The 24,881-nt window shown below is 41.3% G+C and overlaps 2 protein-coding genes across 3 annotated transcripts in view; both read right to left on the bottom strand.

Annotated features, from left to right (window-relative positions):
- The window catches only part of dennd2b (DENN domain containing 2B), a 47,256-nt gene extending 29,162 nt beyond the window's left edge, over positions 1-18,094 (bottom strand). The window contains exons 1-2 of one of the 2 annotated variants that reach the window (XM_076728720.1): positions 18,007-18,094; positions 3,267-3,365 (exon numbers count right to left, since the gene is read on the bottom strand). In XM_076728720.1, the coding sequence (XP_076584835.1) occupies positions 3,267-3,340 (74 nt within the window). In that variant the 5' untranslated portion in view covers positions 3,341-3,365; positions 18,007-18,094. Of the gene's footprint in view, positions 1-3,266; positions 3,366-13,100; positions 13,336-18,006 lie in introns of those variants that run through there. The other variant, XM_076728713.1, reaches the window with a different exon arrangement.
- Positions 18,095-19,251: 1,157 nt separating this feature from the next.
- tmem9b (TMEM9 domain family, member B) lies at positions 19,252-24,541 on the bottom strand. Its single transcript, XM_076728770.1, has 5 exons — positions 24,097-24,541; positions 23,131-23,222; positions 22,943-23,051; positions 22,445-22,579; positions 19,252-20,484 (listed from the first exon to the last, which is right to left on the bottom strand). Exons 1-5 carry the CDS (start codon positions 24,166-24,168, stop codon positions 20,329-20,331), a joined length of 564 nt encoding a protein of 187 aa, XP_076584885.1. The 5' UTR covers positions 24,169-24,541; the 3' UTR covers positions 19,252-20,328.
- Between the last annotated feature and the right edge of the window lie 340 nt (positions 24,542-24,881).

The following is a 24,881-nucleotide window of genomic DNA, read 5'->3' as shown; positions in this document are numbered from 1 at the left end:
CTTTCCTACGCTGTGAATAAACTGAGCTTTGTTTATTACCTTGCTCAGATTATTAACATAAATATCCACTAACTTCAGCTTGAAAAGAGTTCAAGATAAACTCCAATCTCAGGCAAAATGCCCATCAGAATCAGATCAGACCACATGGTTTCTTGAAGAAAATACTTTTCAAGCACACTCTGATATTAATCAGCAGTGCAATACGTGACACGTTGCAGCGGTTCAGCAGGGAGCTATTAGAACTTGTTATCAAATTAAAATCGTTCTGGTTCCTAAACTTCTGCCAAGGAGTAAAGCTAATGCAGCAAGCCAGAGAGGGAGCCGTGTCTCTGACGTTTAACATCAATGGGAATGTTTCAGTTTGCCTTCTGAGACAGATCACGTGAGATCACACGAGATCATATGAGCTGAGACGCAACTTGTCAGGCTTCAAGTTACATGTCTGTGGTCAAACCAGTCTTTTCGGACCAATCGGCACCCTATGAGTAACCTCTGGCAGCTACAGGAGGGTGTTTTTTCATCTAAAAACAATAATGGCAGCTCCTAAAGAGGTTAGCATAGATGCTGCCATAGCGTCAGTTATTATAGAACTGGAGCTTATTTCTTCATCGAAAGAAAAGCAAAGAACAGCAGTGAAAGCTTTTCTCGACAGAAAAGACGTTTTCTCTCTTCTCCTGATTGACTTCAACAAGACTCCTACTACAACATATGGTTCGTTGATCTGATTAGTTTAAGTTAGCCTGTGATAGACGGTGATAGACAGATGGTCCATCCAATCACCTGCCAAGTATTTCTTCAAAGTGCCTGCCCTTTTCCGAACACTTTCCATGGACGATTTCCCAGATGGTCCTGTGTAACAAACCATCTGGCGCGTCAGGTTATATTTTAGTAGCAACCAGACCAAACATTCAGTAATGCCATTCTAATGCCAGTAAAAGTACAGTTTATTGAGTCGATCACAACAGTTTAAATTGTTGCTCTTTGGCTTAATGACCTTAAAACATGGGGAGGAGTCAGCGCTGTCTCCACACTGCACCATGGTTCTACCAATGTGACAGTAAACATAGCTATAACATCATGATATGGAAGAAAAGGTTTAAACTGGCTTCATGTTGTGATTTGTGGATGTTTGAAGGAGACTGCATCTGTAGCCACATTTCCACCCAAAGTGCCTGGAACTTTTAGTCCCTGCAACTAATTGTAAAGGAACTAAAATGTTCCTCCAGCCGTTGTTGTCTGCATTTCCACCACAGCCTACAGACCCACAAAGATTAGGAAAATTAGTCTGCTGACATGTGAAGAAACAGCTGATCATATGATTTCTTCTGTCACTCTGTGTTGATGTGTTAAAGAAAAAAAAATGAAGACACGAAAGAAAATATGTGCAGGTTTTTTTTGTCTATTTCAGGCTTGGGGACTTTTAGGGGGTTCTGGTGGTCTCGATTATGCTTGTAAAAATAAGGCCAGTTTAGTCAGTTTCAGATGGGCTGGCCACACATACAGTACTGTACAAAGAGCTGGATGCCAGTCATAACCTGGGCTCTGGCTTTCACTCAAGCTTCCAGGGCATGCTAACCACAAGCCACTTCCCGTTACTGACCAGGATGGAGGCAGCAGACTGTTCACACAAACAGCAACTTGTGCTATTAAAGTTCAGCATATATGAACTTTATCATCCATCAGCACCTCCCAATGATAATGCATAAATGAGCGATAGAGGTTTCTCTATCGCTCATTTATGCATTATCATTGGGAGGTTTTATTTGCTTCCATATCAGTAGATAAGATAAATTGAGCAAATGTGCATTTCTGTGTGTATGAAACACTAGTCGCAGTGATGTGAGCTCTCACTCTCACAACCTTGTCAGCATGTTTTGTGTTGCCGAAACACCTCTGAATTTCTTTTGTGGTTACTTGTGATCTTTGAAGTGCAGGAGACAAAGTACAACACCAGGCAATTGACAGGAAAGAAGCTGTATTTGCTAAATTGTCAATTATTACCCCACAGAAGATCAAAGAACGAGAATCCTGCAAGTCTTTTTGTTTTTGCTTTGTATTGTTTTTTTTCCACCATGTTGCTGCATGTTTCCATGTGTGTCTCTTGAGGCTACACAGTTCAGCATAGGTGTAATTTGTCCTCCAACCTGATCCCTGGTTGATTCCATAGTTTGGGGGAATGCATTGCGTAGCACTAGGACACCACTAATTTCTCTCCATCTGTTAAAACACGGGGCAGCAGAGCATCTTTGTCTCATGAGCCGTAAATATGATCTTTAAGAATGTAGGGTAACATGAGCCCATGAGCACAGCAAGCTGTTCAGAAGGCTCTACTACAATGAGAAATTAATCAACAGAGGCTGAGGTTAAACGCACAATTACCATGTTAGAGAAATGCAGCCACTGCACCAGTGATTATTGTTTTCCTCCTTACATTCACAGACTTTACCTTGGGAATAGTGTGCATCTGAAAACTCTGTGGTACACAAGCACATTTGCCAACAACAGAGCGGTATTCATCTACATCGTAATGTTATAGTCAACATTTGTGTGGTGTGCCACTTCCAGTCAACCTAATTCAAACCACAAGCAATTAGACAAACTAGCTGCCACAGGTACTTTATGATTGTAGGATCACCATGCAACACTGCCAATCAAATAATAGGACTACCATATTTTAGAATACCGATAGCAGCACCATTGTTCATGATCGACTTGCTCAAAACCAGCCATCAGACTGTCACAAGGTGGTGTGACTTTCCCGGCTGTGAAGTACAACGATCACGTGGAACAGAAATCTTTCTTACCAGTCTGCCTGCTCCAAAGAGGACTTTGTGGCTAAAGAAACTTTTGAGCTTGGTAAAATCTGACAGGATGATTAACTGTAAGACTGAATAGTCTAGATATCATATATCATTCCCAACGGTTTTTTTTTTTTCTCTCCCAGCAGGACATTGTAAACTCTCAACATGCTAACACAAGCTTCAGCTCACTACTCACAGTTCAGACGTGGATGGGGCCCTTGTCCAGGATACAGGATCGTACTTGCAAAAGTTTTGGAAGTCTTATCATGACTGACAATCATTGGTCGTACTTTCCCATAAGTGAAAAAAAGATTGTGGTTGAAAATGAATGAACTGATGAGTACAGCACGTGTTTCTCTTTCAAATCAAAAGAACAAAAAAAAAACCCAGTGACATGGACCCTCAGAAACCATGTCATATGACTGGAAGTGCACATTAACCAGCACAGACCCAGGTGTCACTGACCTGTCAGGTACGTCCCGGGGAGCTTTACCCCCTCCTGCACGAGCCACAGCCTTCGAACTCTTGTTGGCAGTCATGTTTGTCGACAAACCCCCCACTCACCTGATGGGAAAGATGAGATACATTCAAAAAGCTGCAGCATCATTTGCATTTCAGTGAGGAAAAAAAAATGTGAACTCAGACTGCAAACTTAAACTCTTCAAAGGTCGTTCAGGTTTGTCAGTCAGTGTTATTAGAAATCTAGACTGTGACTAAAATATTAAATAAAACTAGACTTTACAAAAGGTCATGGGACTTTAAGCCAAAACGGGGTGTACTATGAACCACTTGGGTTTAATGCTGGTCAGACACGGTTTAAGTTCCAACAATGACAATGTGGTTCTTATAGGAAATGGTGGATAAAGGAGTTCTCAACACTCTCAAGCCTAAATCTGACTTTTCTCAATCATGGAATAATATGAGATTAGAGTGTACAACTAAAAATCCTACCAAGTACCAAACTTCACTGCAGATGCCATGTTGAAACTTGAGACAAATTTCAACAAACCAAAAGCAAGCGGCATAACTAGCACAGCATGTAGACAACGTTGTGCCAAAGAATGTCTGGTGCTTCAGACACGGCTGTTCCTCCACTTAAAAAAATGTCTATTTCCACATCTAACACCACAGAACTGCACTGCAGTCAGTAATACAGCTCAACTGACAATATTTAAACAAGGTCCGGATCTACATTTAGATCAGAGAGGAAACTTGCAAAGAAAACCATTATTCACATGGCTGCGTCCCCGTTGATGGTTTTGTAATGCAGAAACCAGGAGAAGCCAGAGTTAGAATTAACCAGTTTGATGTGTGCAGAGACATTAAGCTTGTGTAGTTGTTTTTCATTTACACGTATGTGTTTGTGGTGCATGACTTAATCAAGGTCACCCTAATGGATCGGTGTTTGTCTGCACTTCAGCAATGTTCATGTCAGAGGCTGCCTTCAGGTGCCTGCAGATACTCAATTAACTGTAAGGCTTTCATACAGTCTAAAAGCATCAGCATACAAGAGTGACTGGCAATAGTCTCAGTAAAGGGTTCAAACAAATCACAACAAAACACATTTGCTCACTTATTATCCTTGTGATATTTATTGCAGCCTGACAATACTGAATCTTTTGAGACCAATATTGATATCTGAGAGCTCCAAAAATCAGATAGTGATATATCTCACTATAGAATCCCTGTTTTATTTGTTTTTACTTTATCCATGATATATGTAAGAAGTATGGCATTTTGTAGTTGCAAAATAAACTCATCACTGCCCTTTGGTGGTTAAACAATGTCATGGAGGCACTGTTTCTAAAGTTACATTCAGACTGGAGGTACACATGAGGATTTTTTTTTTTTTGCTCATATGAGACTCAGATCTGCTATTTCATGACAGTGTGAACAGCACAAATCATACAGAATTTGATCTTTTCAATTCTGATTTGGCCCAATTTCATATGTAGTCCTAAATGTGATAGCAGTCTGATTTTCTGCAATGTGACCTTTACTCTGAACAGTCATGTCAGAATTCATGCAACTTTGTCTTGTTGTGAGACTCCTGAGGCGCTGACAGATGTAGCTACAAGTAGCCCCTCACATCCTGACATTTTGGATGAAATGTGTTTCTGTGAAGTCATTCAGGTCATGGTGCCACCACTCCTGGCTCTGATTCCACATCCACACACACCTCTGGACAGAAGGAGCAGACATTGTTTCACAAAAAGCCATAATTACGCAGATACTAATTTGCAATAAGTGAATATTGACCGATATGTCAGCCCATTTATCGGCTTACCTCTAATATCTAATATAAGGAGATTTCTGCCTCTATCATAGAGGTGAAAGAAATTGTGTTGGTGATGCTAAAAGCATTGCTGGAAAATACTTACAACATGGTCTCACAAATGCGTGTTGTAATTACTTATAGACTGTGGATACATTTCATTTAACATTATATATTTGCTACTATGAAAGATGTTAAGACTGATTCCTGATAAGAATCATTTCCTGGACTTAAATCTCAAATTAGACCAGCAATTAGTTAAACCCTCCCTTCAAACTGCAGGTCATTGCCCCTGAAAATCACTTTCTGAAATGCAGCAATGACCCTTCCAAGAAGGCTCAAAGCGATTGTTCTGGTGCATAAGGGGGTCAAACGGAGATCCCTAGAGATCAGAGGTGGAGGATGGGAGGGTGCTTGGCAGCATGACTTGTTTACAGGAAGTTGTTGTATGAAGAAGGCAGCCAACCAGCAGAGGAGCTGAGTCCTATAGAGACAGATGAGGAGAGAGAGAGGGAGCATTCCTGCTGTCAGCTATTTCCTGTAACTGTGGACTGTGTTAAGAGGACGGGGCATGCATCATTATTCTCATTGAACTCAAAGAATGATGTGTTGTCTTGTCCACAACTCTCCAGAACTGTTGTTACTCTGTCAACTACGAAAAACACGACATTCAGAAAACTGGCACAAAGCAGGACATGAGCAGTGGGGCCCTATATTTCCTGTGACGCAAGACAGGATTCAACTATGGAAGTTAAACATAAAAGTGTACATTAACCAGTGTGCCACGGGCAGGTGACTCCAAGGAGAGCTTCTCAAATGATTTCTATAAATCAGAGTGTCTCAGCCACATTTGAGAGGAGATATATTGACAGTATTGACGATTGTCCTGTGAAAACAAACTTTTTGGATAACAAAATGGAACAAAAAGGGCTGAGTAATTTGGGAAGGCAAAGCAAAATGGAAACTGACAAAAAATAAGCAGGACTTGAGAAATGCATCTGTCACATTAAGCTCTAAATTAAACCAAATGAAAATATTCTGCTTCAGACAGCTGTGTAAATCATTATTTCTAATAAATACACTAGCTGCTGAAAACATACTGTATGGTTTTGGGAGTCACATTCAATATTCACTCTGACTGTCTGATCAAAAACATGAAGCTTCTGTTATTTCAGTTCGTCACACCTCGAAGCAAACACACAACAGTTAGAGAAAGAAACTCCGATCAGCTGCCAGGAGCAAAGAAAATCCAGCTGTTGACATTATGAATTACATCCACTCCACGCACCTTGGTTACATTAAGACGAGAGCAATGTTTATTTGTATAAATGTCTCATTTTTTTGGACAGAGAAAGCTACAATCACAGAAATGGGTCACAGAAGCCCAAGATGGACTTTGCAGTGTAAACACCAAGGCGTTAGCCAACTGACTTCCTGAGGTCTGATAGCATCTCCCTACACAAAATCACAGGCTGTAAACAAGAAGAAAGCTCTGGAGTACCTTTAAAGTGCATTCAACCAGATTGAACACAAATTTTCTCCTGAGATATCAGAGCCAAAGGCAAGCTAACAGTCAACAGTGGCAAGAGAGCTGCTTCATGCTGATTGGAGCCTTCAATCACTGCTTTGTCCTGATGACACGTTTGACATTGATTTACTTAATGAGGCAGGACATGAAGAGACATTGCTGTGTGTGAGCACACTTGTCTGTGGGTGTTATTCAATAAACCGGTTTGCAGAAGATGTTAGTGCATGAAAACATGTTTTTGCCAAATTGGTACTCCTGTTTGTTGATTGGACAAATATATTGTCAATTGGTAATTGTCCATCATTGGGCTGTTTTTCTGGGCAATTTTTGTCATTTCATTTTGCAAATTTAATGGTCTGCCTTGGAAGAATGAGTGAAAGCCACTGGTCAGCGACAGAGTCTGTTTAGCGAGCTAAAACACTCACTCTCTTTTAGCTTTGTTTTGGTCTCAACCACCTCCTGAGGGAAGTATCTGGCTCTTTAGCTGTTAAGTACTCCACTATGTAAATGTAACCGATCAACCAGGTCAAATGACACACATGAGCAAACACACTGGCAGCATATGACGCACGTCATAACACCCACGTCCATTGTTTTCTATTTAAGTCCACATGCACACTGGTGGTGTCCTGACACGTCATCAAACCTCAACAGGATAGGCAACTAGTCTGTTTTCATTCCTAAAAAAAAAAAACAATTTTCTAACATGTGCTCCTGATTCATACATTTCCCAGCTACTGACTGCGGCTTTGTCAAACAAGACATCCAGCCTTGGAGAAGTCCAAAACTTCTCTTTCTCTACTTTCAATCCCTGTACCTGTAGCAGAGAGATGAAAAGGGCATCCAGGAGTTTCTCTGTTTGGCTCTGACTTAAAAACAAATCCCAAAAGCCAAGCTGTCTCTTTAAGACACTCAACACTCATCGTCCTTATGACCAGGCTAAGCCATTTCAGGGGTTTTCCTGGTTTTGTCATGTTCACGTCTTGAAGTATTAATTGATTACATGAGAGGCATATCAATGACGCATATTTTCCCCAGCAACAAGAGCAAATATTCATGAAATAGTACGACAACAGTGTCTCCATTAGACTGTTTGGGCTGGGATAAAAGAGCCCTTTGTGTTCAATATGTCCTTGAGAGGGAGATGTGGTTAAAAAGTTAGTCTTTTATCAGCTGTGTGTGTGTGTGTGTGTGTGTGTGTGTGTGTGTGTGTGTGTGTGTGTGTGTGTGCCTAAGCGTGTGTGTTCATGAAACAGAGAGTCTATTAGGTAAAATATCTTTCAAAAGAGTCCACATGTCCTTGGCCCTGTCACATTTGACAGATCATCTGATACATAGCTCTCTCCACTACATGCAGGAATGTGCTAATATTTGCCCCATCCATCAGACAGCGGTCGCATTCAAAATATTAAAGAATGTTTTCAGAGGGTGAAAGAAAGCGTAGGAGAGGGGCAGAAACACCTGGACCTGATGCCAAGGGCTTCTTTTTTCATTCACTAAAGACTGCACTCAAATACGCGCTCTCTCAGCACCTAACACTCGACATTCAGACCATGAGAGCACGACACGGTTTTATGTAACATGTTTATGACGTCATGATGGACGGACTTTCATTAGCTTGTGACTGGGTTCAGTATAAGATCTTTGTTTGTCCTGAAACACAGCCGGCACAACAGCCTCCATAAAAAGAGGCCACTGTCTCTTGCTGCTCAGCTTTTCTGGCTGACCTGGTCCTCAGTTTCTGCTGATCAGCAACCTGACTTCAAGGTTTTCAAAACCACCAAAGAGCTTAACAGGCAGCCAAGAAGCATGGGGGGAAAGGAAGAGTGAAAATATCTGCTAATTCTCAACTCCTTCTGGGCATCACAACTCACTGGCAGACACGAGCCCACACACCGATCCACGCCATTGTTTCAATATCTGCAGAAAGACCAGTTTTGTGCACTATAGACAAAAAGAGAATTGAGCTGGTTGAGTCGGATCATGTTAAACTGAGCGTTGTGGGTGATGAGTTGCATAAATGTCCCGGTGGAAAGGAATTCAGCTCTTAGATACTGGACCCAGGATAATACAGACCACATAAAAGCCTTCACAATGCACACACTGTACATTTGAGGTGTAAACACACACCACCATGTGTTGCTGGCCAGAAATGATGGAAAAGCAGAACCTCTCAGCTGAAACTAAAATACTGATGAATTATACCCTGAATGTATATTCTGTGCATAACCTGGTGTCTCTGGATAGCAGTTTAAGGCTCTGACAGCCTCAATGTATCTCTATGTAAAGGAAAACCACCAAGGTTGATGCTACTGGCAGTTGCACATAGCCATGCCTGTGTAATTACCCCCATACTCCACCACATGGTTCGCCACGGTGCCACGATATAGCTCAACTGACCAGGTGGAACCAATTCTTGGAATCTTTTTTTTATCTCCTTTTTTTTTTTTCTTTTTTACCCATTTCAGCTCTTTTTTTCAAAGTAATCATGGCATAGTTTCTCTTTGTGGAAAAGAGGAAAAACCCTTCTGTGTAACCTAGATATGAGCATGCACAGCTGCAGAGGCAGGCATGTGGAAAACGGGCTTATATCCATCTGAGCTGCAGCAGGGGGGCTAGAATTTGTGTCACGGAGCTGACCTCTAACACACAGTCTGTGACTTTCCAAGGACGTGAAGTGGATAAGATGCATTCTTATTTGTCCCAGTCTTGAAGTCAGAGTTTAGCTGAGCCAACAAAAACAATGACAACTTACACATCACCTGAGTTAATTTTCTCTACAAAGGGCAGATTTGTCAGTGTTTATCAGTTTCAAGCAAGTTAAAAATGTTGAGCTAAGACTGGATTTTTTTTTCTTTGGTATTAAATGGGATGTTTCAGTTTAACTGTGCAATTCATAAGCAACATCAGCAAAAAAAAAAAAAAGCAACACTGTTCTTTCATAAACAGCTGTTATGTAAATATTCTGAACAGAGTGTAAGAGTGAGACAAGAGACGTGCGATGTCATCACTTATTCAAAAATTTCTCTTTTCCTAACCTTCACTAAGTAGTTTAAGTTGGGTGAACTTAAACCTAGAAGCAGCAGTTCAGGAAACATTTACCTTAGCTGTTTGTGGAGCTGTTAAAGTGTACAGATCAAATGACATGTTTTGTCATTCAGACTTTTTAATGCGCTAATTCAAGATGTGAAGAAAAACACATGACTGGAAACTCACTTTAGACCGTCCTCTGGCTTCCAATGCTCACATTAACATTATTACTCCTGACATAAGTAGTCAGTGAATGAATTAAGATAACTTGAATTGACCTCATACAGGAAACCATCATATAATGACAAGGCTCAACAGCTTCAGCTCTTTTGGTTTAAATTATCTGGAATTTGTGTAACCACGTCAAGCTGCGCTGGTTAATGGCATTGTGAAAATGATGCCCCAAGACAAAACCATGAGCGGTTTCCTATAGATTATAGGCTGTCTACTTTAGAAAGATTTATAAATTACAAGCTTTAAGAAGAAGCATGTACCATTTATCCCGAATATCAACAGGTTCTGACAAGTGTTTAGGAGCTGAGAGGTTCACAAACACAGCTGACAATGTTTGTAGCGAGAAATTCAAAGCCAATGGCGAACTGCTTGTATCTGAGCAAACAATGTTCAATGAACTAACATCCTGAGAAATGAAGGCGAAACATCTCATGGTGTGTAAATGTTGACATGGTGATCCCAATAATATACTAGATGCAGAGTGCATGAAGACAACAGGTTATACTGTGACGTACACAAGTTCTATCACACTGTGGCTGCCAGTTTATTGTTATTACAAGCAAAATCTAAAGAAATGTCAATTAAGAGATGCAACCTGCATCGAGGCAAGGTGACTTGATTTTTGTGTAAATCACAGAGTAGAATCCAATCTATGGCAACAAGTGTCAAAGCAAAGTCAGAGGCTGGGATTATAGGTCAGAGTTGTATCAATGTCACCATACAAGCGTTCAACGGCAGCCAGCACTGGCAGGCATCAGGGCAGCCTGTCATACTCCATCAGCACACACAGCCAAACATGTCTTTAAAGAAGAAAAACACCAACACAGCAACAACAATTGTTTTCTGTCATGTCTGAATTACAACACAAACTGACAAACTAAAAATAGGGTTAAGTAGATCTTGGGTCAAACTTCAAGCTGTGCTACAACACACCCACATGGTGCAGCCAGGCCCAAGCAGCTTAGGCTGCAAATATAACTCAATATCAGCATGGATGTGTCATGAGGGCCAATGAAAAGTGGAAGTAGATTTTCTTCTCTAAAGAAGCACTTTGTCTCTCTGTGGTTGATAACTTCAGCTGAGCTGGAGCGAGATGGTCTTGTGACTTGAACAACGCTCGAGTGGATACCTGACCGCTTCAAAGAAATTACATAGAAATACTCCCTCCTCTCAACAACTGTGGCTGAGGTTCCCTTGAGCAGGGCCGTTCCTGCAGAGCTGTTCCTATCTAACGATAATCAACTCTCAGGCATGTATTTAAGTGTACGACTGGAAAGTACTGATTAACAGCAAGCGCATTAGATTAAGCTCAATTTCTCAAAGACCTATCAGGATAACATGAGATTTAACTCTTCCAGCAACATTTCATTTAACTACACTCTCCTCCACCACTGCAGTTATGAAAAGGCTGCTCAAATGATCACCTACACACTTAATATTCTGCCAATGCCTGTTGAAAAAAGTTTCATAAAATGCACTTATCACAATTTCTCATCATTGGTGGCATTCAGACATCCTTGAAGGGGCAGATCACTCCAAAACGCAAACCTTTCCCTCTCACCTGCTTGCACATTTTGAATGAGATCAGCTGTAGTTCTGATACAACACACCTAACAGCACTGTCATGTCAAGCACCAAAACTATCTGGATGGAAGGATAGAGACCAGGGAAGAGGAAAGTTACTTTCATTGTGATGTTGAGTGAACAACCCTCCCTTTAAAAGTGTGTGGTGACAGGCCAAGCTCACTCCTGTTCAACTGAATGGAGAACAGAGAAGAATTTCCTCAATAGCTTTGTGTTGACAGTCCCGTCCAGTGAGAGGGGAAGGTCATTGTTTGATCTGCACAATAGAAAGGGTTTGAGGGAGAAAACGAGAGCTAAAGAAAGCCAGTCACGTCCCTGGAGTTTGCATTATAGTCTATAAGATAAGATCAGAAGGGTTTAAGTTGTAATCTCTTAAGAAAACTCATATGAACATTCATGGTGGACCCAGAGCTTTCCATCTCTAAACCACGAAGCACTCAGTGAGAGCTTGTCTTCACCAGTGTTGTTCTAGAGGTGTGAGTTTTTTATTTCTTTTTTAAATCTACATAATCTGAATCTGGATCTGCACCACATTCACACAGATAATCATGTGATAAATGAATCAGGCGTTTTTTATTCAAGTCAGCAGATGAAGGAGCTCATGAGACAGCAGAGAAAATGCTCAGAAATGCACATTTTTCAGTGTTGGGAATTCGTTTTAAAGATTCCTGGATCCACATCTGCACCAAAAACCAACCACTTGTTGCTTAGCCTGAGGACTAAGTAGTAGTGTATTAAATTTCATTGAAATCTGCTACTAAGTGTAAAATTAAAATAAAGAAAATGAGTTCACGTTAAAATTATAGCCCCCTAACTAACTAACTAACTAACAAGCAGATGTTAAATCTGCCGTTGCTGTCAGAGGGTAAAACTAATAATTACAGAGTATGTTGTGGTAAGAACAGAAAGTATGTAACTTTGCATTTTGTCGTACATAATTACTGCCACTTCAGATTACTACATTAAATCTTAGCTGTTTTGCACATGACGTGCAGTATGTCAAATGCAGTACTCATGTCTGTACGTGTGTGTGTGTGTGTGTGTGTGTGTGTGTGTGTGTGTGTGTGTGTGTACTGCATATGACATGTACAGTACACAGAGCATGGACAAAGAAAACTGCATGAGTACAATCTCCTATAAATCTCTTCCTCTGACTGTGACCATCAGCATGTTCAGACACAATGAAAGTCCCACTTTTAGTTTCACGTTTGTTTTATCTCCCAGCACGAACCGCTGAAGTCCAAACTGGACCAGGAAAAGTCCCAGTTCACAGATCTGATCCGGCTTATCTGCCTTTTTGCCTATTTGAGCGATAACTTGGTCTAATTACAGCCCACGGAGTAGCTGCTCGCATCCGCCGGGACATTTTTCGTCGTTCAAAAGACTCAGCTGAAAAAAAATAAACAAATAAATAAGCCAGTCTGGTTGTTTCAGCACGCTTGTTGCACTTCATGGTTTAAACTAACATTGCTATGACCAAATATGGTCACATTGTGGAGCTTTGGGGCGACTTTTAAGCGCACCTTGCTACTTTTTTTTTTTTTTACACAACTTTTAGGCTTTTCCCCCTCCCGGTACCGGTTTCCTAACCGCTGGCTAAAAGTTCAATCCTCCTGCTGTTTTCGAAAAACTGGCGGCTGTGTGTTACCTCCGAGTTTCTCCTCACATCCATGGCTGCTGACATTTTGAGATTATAATCCCTTCGCGACGCACAAATCCGGCTCCCCTCCGCCTTGACAAACTTTGGCTGGTTACCTGCCCTCCTCCATAAACTCCGACTTATGTCTTTCCAACCAAAACCGACTCAAAAAAAAAAAAAAGAAAAGAAAAGAAAAAAAGCCCTCCTCTCTCCTTTCTCCCCTCTTCACAGCCTGCTGCAGAGTGGGAGGCAGGACTTGTTGCCATGGGAACGGGTTGTTTGCCCCCCGCTTTTCTCGGGCTTTGCCCCCCACCCGCTGCCCTCCCTCCGCCGGGCATTCAGCCGCTCTCTCTCCCTTGTTTATTGTTACGGTGGGCCGCGGAGTGCGGATGAATATTCACGAGTTGAAGGCTGCTGATGGGATGAAATCATGTTGGCCGCATTGCAACACATTGTCATGCTGAAAGCCTCCGCTGGGCCCGCCGGTCAACAGGAATACATTACACCCACACAAAGATGTCTTTCATTTGTCTGAGATAGATGTGCAACCGAGCTGCACGGACACACTGACTCACCTACGTGCATTTTAGTGACTTTGTTATATATTTAAGGCATATCGTCAGCAATAGGAGAAGTATTCATCCTTAACTTCAAAATGATGATAGGCTTTGAACGGAAAATCTTAATCTTAAAAAGTAAGTATCAACTATAATTGTGATATAAAAGTACATATTTCCCTCTCAAATGTAGTCGAGTGCAAGTGGAAAGCAACATAAAATGAAGTACTTCAGTACAGCACATGAGCAAACATACTTTTCCACCACTGGTTCAGCATTGAAGATCTTGCTTAATCAAAAACATACACTGATATTATGCAGCAAAGTTGCCACTGTCAGTGATAAATTGTTAGAAATACACTTTTTTATTATTTTCACTGATGTATTTACACATCGACAGCATTTTAATGTTGTAGCTGGTTGAAAGGATCGTTTAATCTTTAGTATTTTTGTTTATAGCTGGGCATGTAGTAGTAGACATGTAGTTTAGCAGTAAAAAATCAAAGCAAATGGTAATAATTAAAGCACAAATACATCAGAAGAATTACTTCTCACGTAACGCCACTTAACATGCCATGAAAATCTTGTTTTTGCTGTGGTTTCACCTTGCTGCAGTGATGTAGAGGTGCACTTCAAAAAGCCAGAGAGGGCAGTGAAACGCTGCTTTTCAGCCTGGTGTTGAGTTGCTCTTTATGTACAATAATTTATGAGTCTGATTCCAAAAAGGTTTGGACTGTGTAAAACTGAAATAAAAACAGAATGAAGTCATTTGCAAACCAACTGTGTTTCACCGCCCATGTATTAATATCCTTCATACATTCATGTGTTCACAAAGTGGTGAACCTCGCTCCATCCTTGCTTGTGAACGACTGAACCTTTCCAGGATGCCCCTTTCATACCCATTCATGATACTATCACCTGTTACCAATGAACCTGTTTACCTGTGGAATGTTCCAAACAGGTGTTTTTGGAGCGTTCCACACTTTCACCAGTCTTTAGTTGCTCCTGTCCCAACTTGTTTGAAATGTGTTGCTGCATCAAATTAAGAACAAGCAGATATTTACAAAATTCAGTGGAGTTGATGAGGTCAAACATTAAATATGTTGTCTTTGTGCTGTTTTCAGAGTGTTTGTCAAAAAAGATTAGTAAATGATCATATTCTGTTTTAATTGTGTTTTGCACAGCATCCCACCTTCTCTGGAATCGGGGTTGTATTAAATGTACATAGTTACATTCCGCTATTGCACATCTCTCAGTACATCATATATTGCTGTGGAGCAGAACCACAGGTCCAAACTTGAGGCGACCACAAAAATGAAAGAAGTCACCCAAAGTGTAATATCCCCCCTCTAGGTTTGACTTAACTCCAACCAAATTAAAGCACTTAACTCTGTCTGTGCTGCGGTTCGGGAGCATTCACAGAAAAATAAGGAGCATCTTTGTCATGTCAGCTCATGAAAACCATTTCAGGCTGCGTAGTGTGCACGTTCATGTAGCAGACAACAACACCATGAGAAAGCCACATGAATTCCAAACATGTACAGCATGCTTCTCCTTCTCCAGGCGGTCAGTGTCCATTAAAAGGTATTTGTCTGCTCACTATAAAACATAAGGACATGAGTAGAGCTTGTTCATATGCACAGAGCTGTACAACAAAAGACAAAGGCAAGACACGAGACATAAACAAAATACATTTCTAAGAAGAAACCATTTGTTTTCTAGCTAATCCTCTGATTTTGACACTTCTTTGAATCTGATTGATCATCACGTTTCACTCTATTAAAAACAAAGCTTGGACTTCTGTTTGCTGGACAGTCAGCTGATGGAGGTTGTTAGTTGCGCCTTGTCCCAGAAAGAAACACCACAGAGTAACAGCAAGTTTAATCTGCTGATGACAACTGTGTGATACAGAAAAGCTCAAGAACAAGCAAGTGGACCTTGGTTGGAGACTGCTTTGGCGGCTCTTTCCAAGGTCAAAGTTGAACTATGAAGCTCAGCACCAAAGAGCTCCTGTTCAGCCGATATCAGGCAAACGGATTCCAAACCTCACGACATCAAACATGAAATCCACGTATCCTCCCGTGCTGCCGCGTGTGATATCTTTACACCGAATGCCAAAGCACTACTCATCCATAAAACCTGCTCCTTTCAGTCACTCGGGGTGTCTTATCATCCCACAGACTTGGGAACAGAGGAAGTCACAAAAACCCAGACATCCGTCATCACGGTTCGTAACATCAAGTCAGCAGGAAGCCCATAGAGCTCTGCCGCTGTGCTGCTTTTCTCAGAGACCCACTCGAAACCTTTCAAGGCCTCGTAAAAAGATTGTCCTTCCTGAAAACACTGCGAACCCTCTCTGTCTGAGCACAAAAGACAGAGCCGCTGACTGCTATTCGTGGGATGTTTTACCAGGACGTGACATAAGCTTACGCTCTCATGGAATTCATTGTTTCCATCGGTCTGAGTGCCATCTGCATTTCTCATTAAAGGCCACATCCTCTTGTTTCACGACATGGGAGCATGACACAAAGTTCAAGTCAACACATACCATATATCATGAAGTCCCGACATCCATGACAGGACTCCCCACAGTGCTGTGCAAAGCTCCAATAGCTTAATGTACATTATTTCAGAGCTGCAGGACATTTCAGGGTTGGCCGCAGAGCTCTGATGCTGTAAATCTTTGGTCTTTATTCTCATGATTACACACCTGCCAAAGCCACAGTCACACAGGAGTTTATTTTCTCAAATAAAATCCCTAAACCTTACGTGTGTTTGTTAAGGATCCGCTGTGAATCCCAAATCCTAAAACACTCAGGGGGATTATTCCACAGCTCTATGGGGATTTTTCCACCTACACTCCAAAAAATTCAGCACAGATCCTTCCCTTCAGCTTCTGGACGTGCCAACGGGTTCGAGGGAAGTTTGAAAATGTTGAACCCATGTGAGCAGAGAACAGCAAAAACTCTATTACCGGCTTCATTCTTAATAAGAATACGTGCGGAGCAGTAATGGTCTCAGAAACAGACCTGAGGCAGGATTCTGTTGAGTCAGGCTGACGTGTCGAGTCAACGCTCCTGACAGCACTGACGGAGGAGACACAGCCCGTGAGGAGGCCTCTGCTAACTGAACACAATTAGATGCAAGTGTCTCATTGAAAGTGTCTGAAAATAATAGCATGCAACTTCTCTTTCATCTAATTTTTTTTGTAATATCTGAATGAAAAACTCTCTGGCTTTGTAAATTGTTACTGGAGATGTTCTTTGGTTGTTCAGCGAGAATAACCAGGAATGTAATCATGCTGTTTGATTAGTCAGATCCATAAGAGCTTACAGCCGCAGGCACACTTCAAACCTGTTTTGACTGCATGGTTTTTATTCGGGGGTTTTTTTGCCAGTTTTAAATCCCACGGAGTTAAAGCTTCTATCAAACGCATCCCTCAATCTATCATCACCTAACATAGACAATGACACTGAAATAATACTCTCTGTGTTTGTGTTGGCAAGGATGACTTGTCACAGTATGTACCAATAACAATCATCTATTCACTTTACTCTGACTTGTGACCAGCCAGGTCATTCTTTGATGAGTGTTTCATCTGCATACCTGAAGTTTCATCTTTCACTTGACAGCAAGTTAACACCGAGTTACCTTTTGTACAAATGCTTTGAATAACTGCGGCTGCAGTCTCGCTGCATATCGTGCCAGCAGAGCAGCAGGGAGGAAGGTTTATGACAAGGACATTCCTCTATCTCAGTCTGTTTTTAGCTCTTCACCGCACAGCAGCTACAACATCAGTCTGACTATTGGCTCAGAAACCTTGAGGGCAAATGTAGTGTAATTTGTCACACACTGGAGTTTGTGCATGGCAGTGTGTGTGTGTGTGTGTGTGTGTGTGTGTGTGTGTGTAGGATGAGCTTGTCTCAGAAAGACAGAAAAAAATTGAATTGAAACTTGTAGGGACATGAAGGAAAAGGTGAGCACAGGTGAGTGCATCCACACTGTCTGAGGGCTGCATGAGACGACGTCTATTTAGATGGATCAAATTCAAAGGCTGAAGCGCCCCCTGTAGGCCGACCTATGCAAATACAGCAGTAAAGCTGAGAAGAGCTACGTTTCCCCTCTAAACATCAAAGTAGAGGATTAGACAGCTCACCAACGTCGATCAAAGTCACCGTGTGTGGATAACTTCATGTTCATCATGTCAACAACACAGCAGACTCAAAAATACAAAGAGAAGGTCTTCTTCTCTTATCCACTCAGCTGTGTAAAGATGCTGCAAAGTTACTAAAAAGTGTAAAATCTCGTTGGATTTCTATGCATACAACAGTTAATGAGGTGAAACAAAGAAAGCCTACCTGTCTCTCTGTGCTGTTGCAGTGTTTGTTCAAAGATCCATTGTCTAAAAGTCTCTGTGTCGCTCTCTGTCTCTGCAGCCTGAAAACTGATTTTTTTTTTTTTCCTGCGGAAAATAGTCTCCTCCGTATAACTTCACGCAATGAGGGGGGAAAAAAAGGAAAAGTAGACTGCACAGGAAATGATGACGCAGCTGTATGGAAATCACTTTGCTTAGAAGATACTGAGGGTTTGTAAAGATTTGCAGAACAAATGATGTTGTCACAGTTTTGTGCAACAGATTTGAAGAAATCTGCTCATTTTTCGACTGTTTCCAGTTTTTCAGTCAATACAGTAACTGAAGAAGTTCAGTCTGAATGTGTTATATACTATAAACCAGGTGGGGTTATTTAAGGTATCTTTCCCCAAATCAAACTGTAAACATGTCTGTAAAGTACTTATAGGAAGTTCTATTGACCAGATGAATCCAGAGCTGAGTCCCTGTAGAGTATTTTTCCATTGGCAGTGTCTTGAATTGCCAACACAGTGAACAGAAATCATCAAAAGGGTCAGAGATTTACAGCTAGAAGTCATATCACCAATGTGGCCCCAGATCCTCAGGGACCCCTGACTCGTGGCTAATTCGCTTGGTCATATGACAACATATGTGTGCTTTTTAAATATTGAGGGTCCAAACTTAGCTCTTCTATTTTTACCTGATGTTTAGGCCCTGTTTTATAGTTGGACTGTGTCAAAAAAAAATTTAACCTTCAGTATTTAAGTTGGACTGCGTCCCAAAACAACAGTGTTTCAATGATCACAGGCGTAAAGCAAACCTGACGCAGTAAAACTCCAGGGCAGAAATACTGGCTGATTGGGCTGTGGTGGCTTGAAGGGTAGAGAAGCGAGCTTGTTATCGGTTCAATCCCCTGGACTGGTAAGATAAATGTGGGTGGGGATATGTGAAAGTCATCACTTGCCCCTCCCTCATTACCACCATTGTGGAGCCATTGAGCAAAGCCAGTGCAGCTGCTGTGTGGTTGCACCGAGCAGCTTCCAGGTGTGGACATGTAAATGTGAATGTGAACAGGGTGTTCCTGGAAAAGACAGCTTTGCTTTCATTGAAACTCTTCTGAATAAATAAAGGTTAAAAAAAATTTATGACAAAATAAGCTGGGAGAATATGTGTGTGTGTGTGTGTGTGGGGGGGGGGGGGGGGGGGGGGGGGGTCTAGTTTAGTTAAAGCAACTGCATTACGAATGCAAGAATCACAAATATTACATAAATTTATTTCAAAGTTAAAGGTTCACATATACAATAGTTAAGAACACTTTCATAGGTCTCCCAGCAGTGGTTCATCGTCCACGCTGCCCACACAGCCCCAATATACACAAAATAAACTTCTATGAACTCAGAGTAACACCGCTGTCATAATAAGGACCTTCATAATGGAACCGAAGTTTGACCAAGCACACAGGCGTGCCAAAGTAAAAGACGTTTGTTGAGGCAGTTGAAGAGGGCACTGATTTCAGCAGATGATCAACAGATGAGGATCGACAGCACGGCTAAGTTTACTATGACATCACCAAGAAATGGCGCCCATTTCAGCAACGAGGTTCAGTGAAACTACTTGTAAATATCAAATGCCATGTAACGCATTAAATGATGGATTTCACACCAGTTATCAGACATTAAACATCATGGTAGGAATGAAGGGTTGAAAACACACTTAGAAAAGACGGATTATAAAACATGCATCTTCAAAAGAAGGCTGAAAGATTTAGGCTTTACACCATTTCCTTTCTCCTGTGGTGAGAGCAGTAGTTCCAAGTTAGTTCTTGGGGGGAAATACCCACCAGCTACATGTTAACAGGTCATTACTGGTCCAGTTATCCAGCCATGATGAGTGGCATCAGCCAACATCTGGATGTTTTACTCTTGTGTTTTATCTCACATTTATTAGTCTATGACATCAAATTTTTCATTGCAACTTCTCCTGTGACTTGGCGCTCCTGCAAGCCCAACTGCAGGCAGAGGGGAAATTCAGCTTCTGGAAACACCACTTAAGACTGTTCGTTCAAAATTGTGCAAAAATGAATTCTCTGTGATCTCTTGTGCTGCCTGCAGACTAAATAAGAGCTCCCAGCTTAGATTACACATCTGCCAGGGACTGTTGCTCTACAGATCCAGATTTCTTCACCATGTTCACCTCAGAGGAGTCACATCTGATGAGCTACAAACCACAAATGAGAGAAAGGAAGTGATATAAACTGAGGGTTCTGTCACAGTGGGGTTTTTTCTTTTTTCTTTTTTGCTCCACCAGTAACGCTTGCTTGTGCGGCAGTTTAACTGAGAACAACATGGCGGTCGAACACAGATTTCCTCTGTTCCTGGACCTGCCTCCTCCAGCGCTGCTGGGCATGCTCCACTTTGTTCAGCATGTTGGGTCGAGAGTGTGAGCGGGACAGAACGTTGTGAGCATTGGCGAAAGGCTGCTGGTCCTGCAAACACAAAATGGTGGGAAAAAAAAGCATGACATAGATCAATCATAGATCTGTCTTCTCAGATACATAAAACCCCAATTTTAGCTTCTTATAAAGGTTACCTGTATGTTTAAAAGTGAAATACACACAAATACATACATTATATGTATTGCTCCTGATTACCCCATAAAATGCCTTTTAAAACAAATTAGAATGACATTTTTTAATGTGTTCTTTATTCTGCGTCTCTCTGCTTTTTGCTCAGTTTTGTTTTATCTATTTACTTTTATTCTCATCACTGAATTTTCTTTATTTTTTTCATAACTTGTTTTTGAAAAGTGCCATAAAAATAAAGCTGCTGTGGTGACTTGCAGAAAAAAACCCCACACACATAAAAAAAGTAAATGCAAAAACACAATTGGGAGGATCACAGCTGCCATCTGTGACCAACGTTATCAGTCGGGCAGCCTCTCTCTATCAAACACTGACTAAACATTACAAGCCCAGCATTTCCTCTGTAATTAATGGAGCAGCCGAGCTTCCGGCTGTATTGGTTTTGCTTACAAATCTCTCTCCACTTCTTTTGGTCTTTTATAAGCTCCTGTGCACAAATAGTCTAAGCTCTGGGCCAGAAGATTGTAGTATTACTGTAATACGCTTTCTCTATGGTGGTAATTTTCCTGTTCTGCTGCTGAGCCATAAACACAGTGAACGCAAAATTCATTAATATCTTCCATTATTTCCAAATAAACAGCAAACCTGAACAGTAGCATTTCTTGCATTACCCTGATTTCTGGCAGTACTCTGGTGGCAGTCTTCACAGTGTCACTGACTGTGTGAAACATTGTGGTTCTTTCTACTGCTTGGTCACATTTTACAGCAAAAGCTTTTTTGTTTTTCAGAGCAACCTCTCATGTAACACTTCCTCTTTCCTGAACTCTGCCAGTGAAAACACAGAGTGCTCAGAAAGGCAGTAACAGTTCCCCCTCTCCCCTCAGGCAAAGACACTCACTGTTTTCCTTTCTTAATATCTGAACCCTGTGTCACACCAAATCGATTTACTGCTTCTTCTATGCACTTTGAGCTCATGCTTGTTCGCTGAAATAGCCGGGAACGGAAATGACAACTACACGAGTTACTCGATTACTGTTGGACATTTAAAGGCAAAAAACCTGAATCTGTTTTTGCATGCACTGCAATTGTGAGATCACTCTAAAACCCTTGTTTACTCCAAGTTGGTTCATTTCTACTTGTTTCTATACATTTAGTGGAAACTGGCTTAACCTGTTAAGCGATATTATGAGTGAGCATTTGTTACTGCTTGAGCAAATTTTCCTGTTCTCAGTCATTGTAATGCCTGTGTTTACATAAACAACCAGCAGAACTGTAGCTACATTAACCCGCCTTCTTGTGATCACACGACCAGATGAAGAAACCTGGTCTTTCATTTTCATGTTTAAGAATCATGTTAGTGACAAAAGCATGTAGAGCTAATCTGAGCACAAAATGGTTTGACGCTGCCTGCATCCTGCACTGCTGCAGCTCTTTGCCTGTGATTGTGGTTACTAATGGATCTGATACTGAGTGAGAAAGCACTTTAAAAACTATGCACCACTCCCTGTGTTTGGAGCAGGTCTCAGCCATACAGTACAGCTCGCAGGATCTGTTCAGAGGGAACCAGCTGCTGTAACACTTTGCCCAAACAAACTGCTGTCAAACTTGACATTTACACATTGATCTCAGCTAATGGCTGCTGATTCAGAAGTTACTTGTTGTTTTTCATGTGTCATTTGGTGATATGAGGCATTTGTGGCACATTCCAAATCCACCTCCTTAATGGCCTTGAAGGATAAATAACATGTGAGATTTGGTACAAAGGGACATTATTGACGCATAGGTAGAAGGGTAATTAAGGTAATTACCATGATATGGAACATTACTGCACTTTCTTATTGTGAGCTGCAAGAGAAACACATACCCCAACATCATCGTCACTCTGGATAAGCTGCGAGTGTCCGAACAGACGCCTCTTCAACATGGGCTCCAGGAGAGTCAGGTAGACCATGTAGAGCAGCAGCAGGCCCAGAATGGAGAGGTACATTATGATGGTAACCTAAATGCATACAATGATTAGTGACTGCTTTGGGTTCTTTCAACAAGTGTTTATCCAATCACAGAAAACACAGCGACTTAAGTGACAGGTACTGCTAACACAATCAGGCAACTAAACAATTAGTCGAACGACAGACAATTTATCTGCAGCTATTTTAATAATCTATTAATTATTTAATTTTTTAATTGCTGTCAAAACAAACAATTAGATTATTCAAATTAAGGGAAATATTGCGGTAATTTTTCACTATTTTTTGGCATTTTACAGGCCAACTGAAATGTAGCCCTGCAGTGACTTAAATGACAAACAAATGTAGTGAATAATCCCTCACTCTCTGACTCACAAGCTTCACTGTCAGCTTACCTTAATGGTCCCTGAGCTCCTCTCTTCATATTTGCACTCGCAGCGTAAACAGTAAGCCTCCACATCTTTTCCGTCAACTGGCATGGGTTCAACCACATGGAGACAGTTACTGAAAAGACAGAAAATAACATTAATAGGCCAGCAGAAAGCGGGAAATGGACAGCGCGGCGTCACGTCACTCGACATACCAGTCTTTGAGAGAAACATTTTGCTTGTAGATGTGTCCCTGGATGTCTCTGTACGGCGGGCAGATGCATTTACAACGGATGTCTTCAGAGTTCTGTAACAGACACATCACATGCATCAGATCTGTTTTTCATTTATTTTTTTCCTTTTCTCTCGTCACACATTTCACTCACAATCTGGTTTAAGCTTATATTTTTTCAGTGTTTCATTATTTTTTCCTTTCCTTCCCTTTGCTACTGAATCCTCCTATATTGATGTTATGTCATTATCATTACATACACCCACACACACATACCCATATATATATATATAGTAATTACCGTTTTATTTTATCTTAGTGTGTTCTCTTAATCTAATTCATGTGAAGCACTTTGTTGACTTCACAAGTGCTGTATAAAAAAAGCTCTTGTTAGTAAGTAGTAGCTTGTTTGTCTTGTTGTCTATACATTCAGTTGCACAGTGGCAGTATATACTGTCCGTCTATCTAAATACATTGTTGGTTAGTGATTGAGCAGTTTCAGATATATATTAGCTTCCCTACACACATACAGTAACGCTATACACTAATGGACAGACACAACCTGACGCGGTCTTATACAACAGCCACGCAATAAATCCAGCCTTCTCTGGGGTAAGGAGTTCAGTTTTCGTTGAACCTATAGCTCAGTTCACCATCATAATCGGCCGCTGGGGGTGCGCAGCTGTCATATGATCACACAGTATAGGCACATAACTCAGCAGCTCAACGTTAGCAACCTTTGCGACGTTTATAATCGCCGCTGGAAAGTCCAAATCCCGGGATATGGAGAGTTAGCTAAACTGTTCTTAACGTTAGCTAACTGTCAAGACTCAAGAGACAATTAATCCTTGGAGATTTAGAGAGAAGATCATTAGGTTTACTACACCATCATCATCATCATCATCATTTGCTCTGTGACGCTAGCTAACCTAGCTAAAATTAGCCTTACCTTCGCTGTCACTTGGCTTAATAGCACAAAACAAGCTAAAGAGAGAGCCTCGAGAAGAAGCGCAGACTTCATCTTTACAGACTGACACTGATTTTCACTGTACAACCGTTCAACTGTTTCCAGCAACAACGCCTGTAGTGTAAGAAAAAACACCCTAATCAATGACGACGTTTGCCATCAAGCTAATTCAGGGATAAACCATGGATGTATAAACACCTCCAGCAGCTGACTTGTAGTTTCCGGAAATGGCGGTCGATTTCCGCCTGTGGGAGCGCTGGATTATCTACATGAGGAGTACCAGGCGGTCGGTGAAATGTCAAATACCCGTTGTCCTATTCGGTCTACACCCATCACGTGCAGCGCCACTTACAGGCCCTTACAGTTTGCCCGGGATGTCTCTGTAAAGTGAAACGAATGCACCCTTTGGTTCGACATTGTTGCAAACAGTCGGATGACCAAATTATGGTTTAGGGAACAGCAAGAGGACGTGGAGGACAGAGGAACCGGTCAATATAGTGAGATATGGCACAACATTGGCTATGAGGAATAGATAACTATATACCAGAAACATAATATGTATAGTCATGTTGTTATTCATGACCTATAGACCAAAAATAGTTCTAATGAGATTACTGTGACTTTATTTTATGGAACTGTGGCTGATCTACATTAGCAATAGATTACATTCAAATGTACACAAAGTGTCCTCTCACAAATACATTAAGGCGTTTTGTTCTTCTTCTTTGTGCTCCTTGGAATCTTTTATTTACATAAACTTAGTGCAC

Source organism: Chaetodon auriga, chromosome 1 (genome assembly GCF_051107435.1).
Source record: "Chaetodon auriga isolate fChaAug3 chromosome 1, fChaAug3.hap1, whole genome shotgun sequence".
Classification (NCBI taxonomy): Eukaryota; Metazoa; Chordata; class Actinopteri; order Chaetodontiformes; family Chaetodontidae; genus Chaetodon; species Chaetodon auriga.
This window is presented reverse-complemented; position numbering and strand designations above follow the sequence as displayed.

Excerpts from the sequence above, each read along its gene's own strand:
- tmem9b (XM_076728770.1), bottom strand. The coding sequence starts at position 24,168 with ATGAAGTCTGCGCTTCTTCTCGAGGCTCTCTCTTTAGCTTGTTTTGTG. Across the intron at positions 23,223-24,096 it reads TAAGCCAAGTGACAGCGAAG|AACTCTGAAGACATCCGTTG; the intron begins GTAAGGCTAATT and ends TGTCTGTTACAG. Across the intron at positions 20,485-22,444 it reads AGAGTGACGATGATGTTGGG|GACCAGCAGCCTTTCGCCAA; the intron begins GTATGTGTTTCT and ends TTGTGTTTGCAG.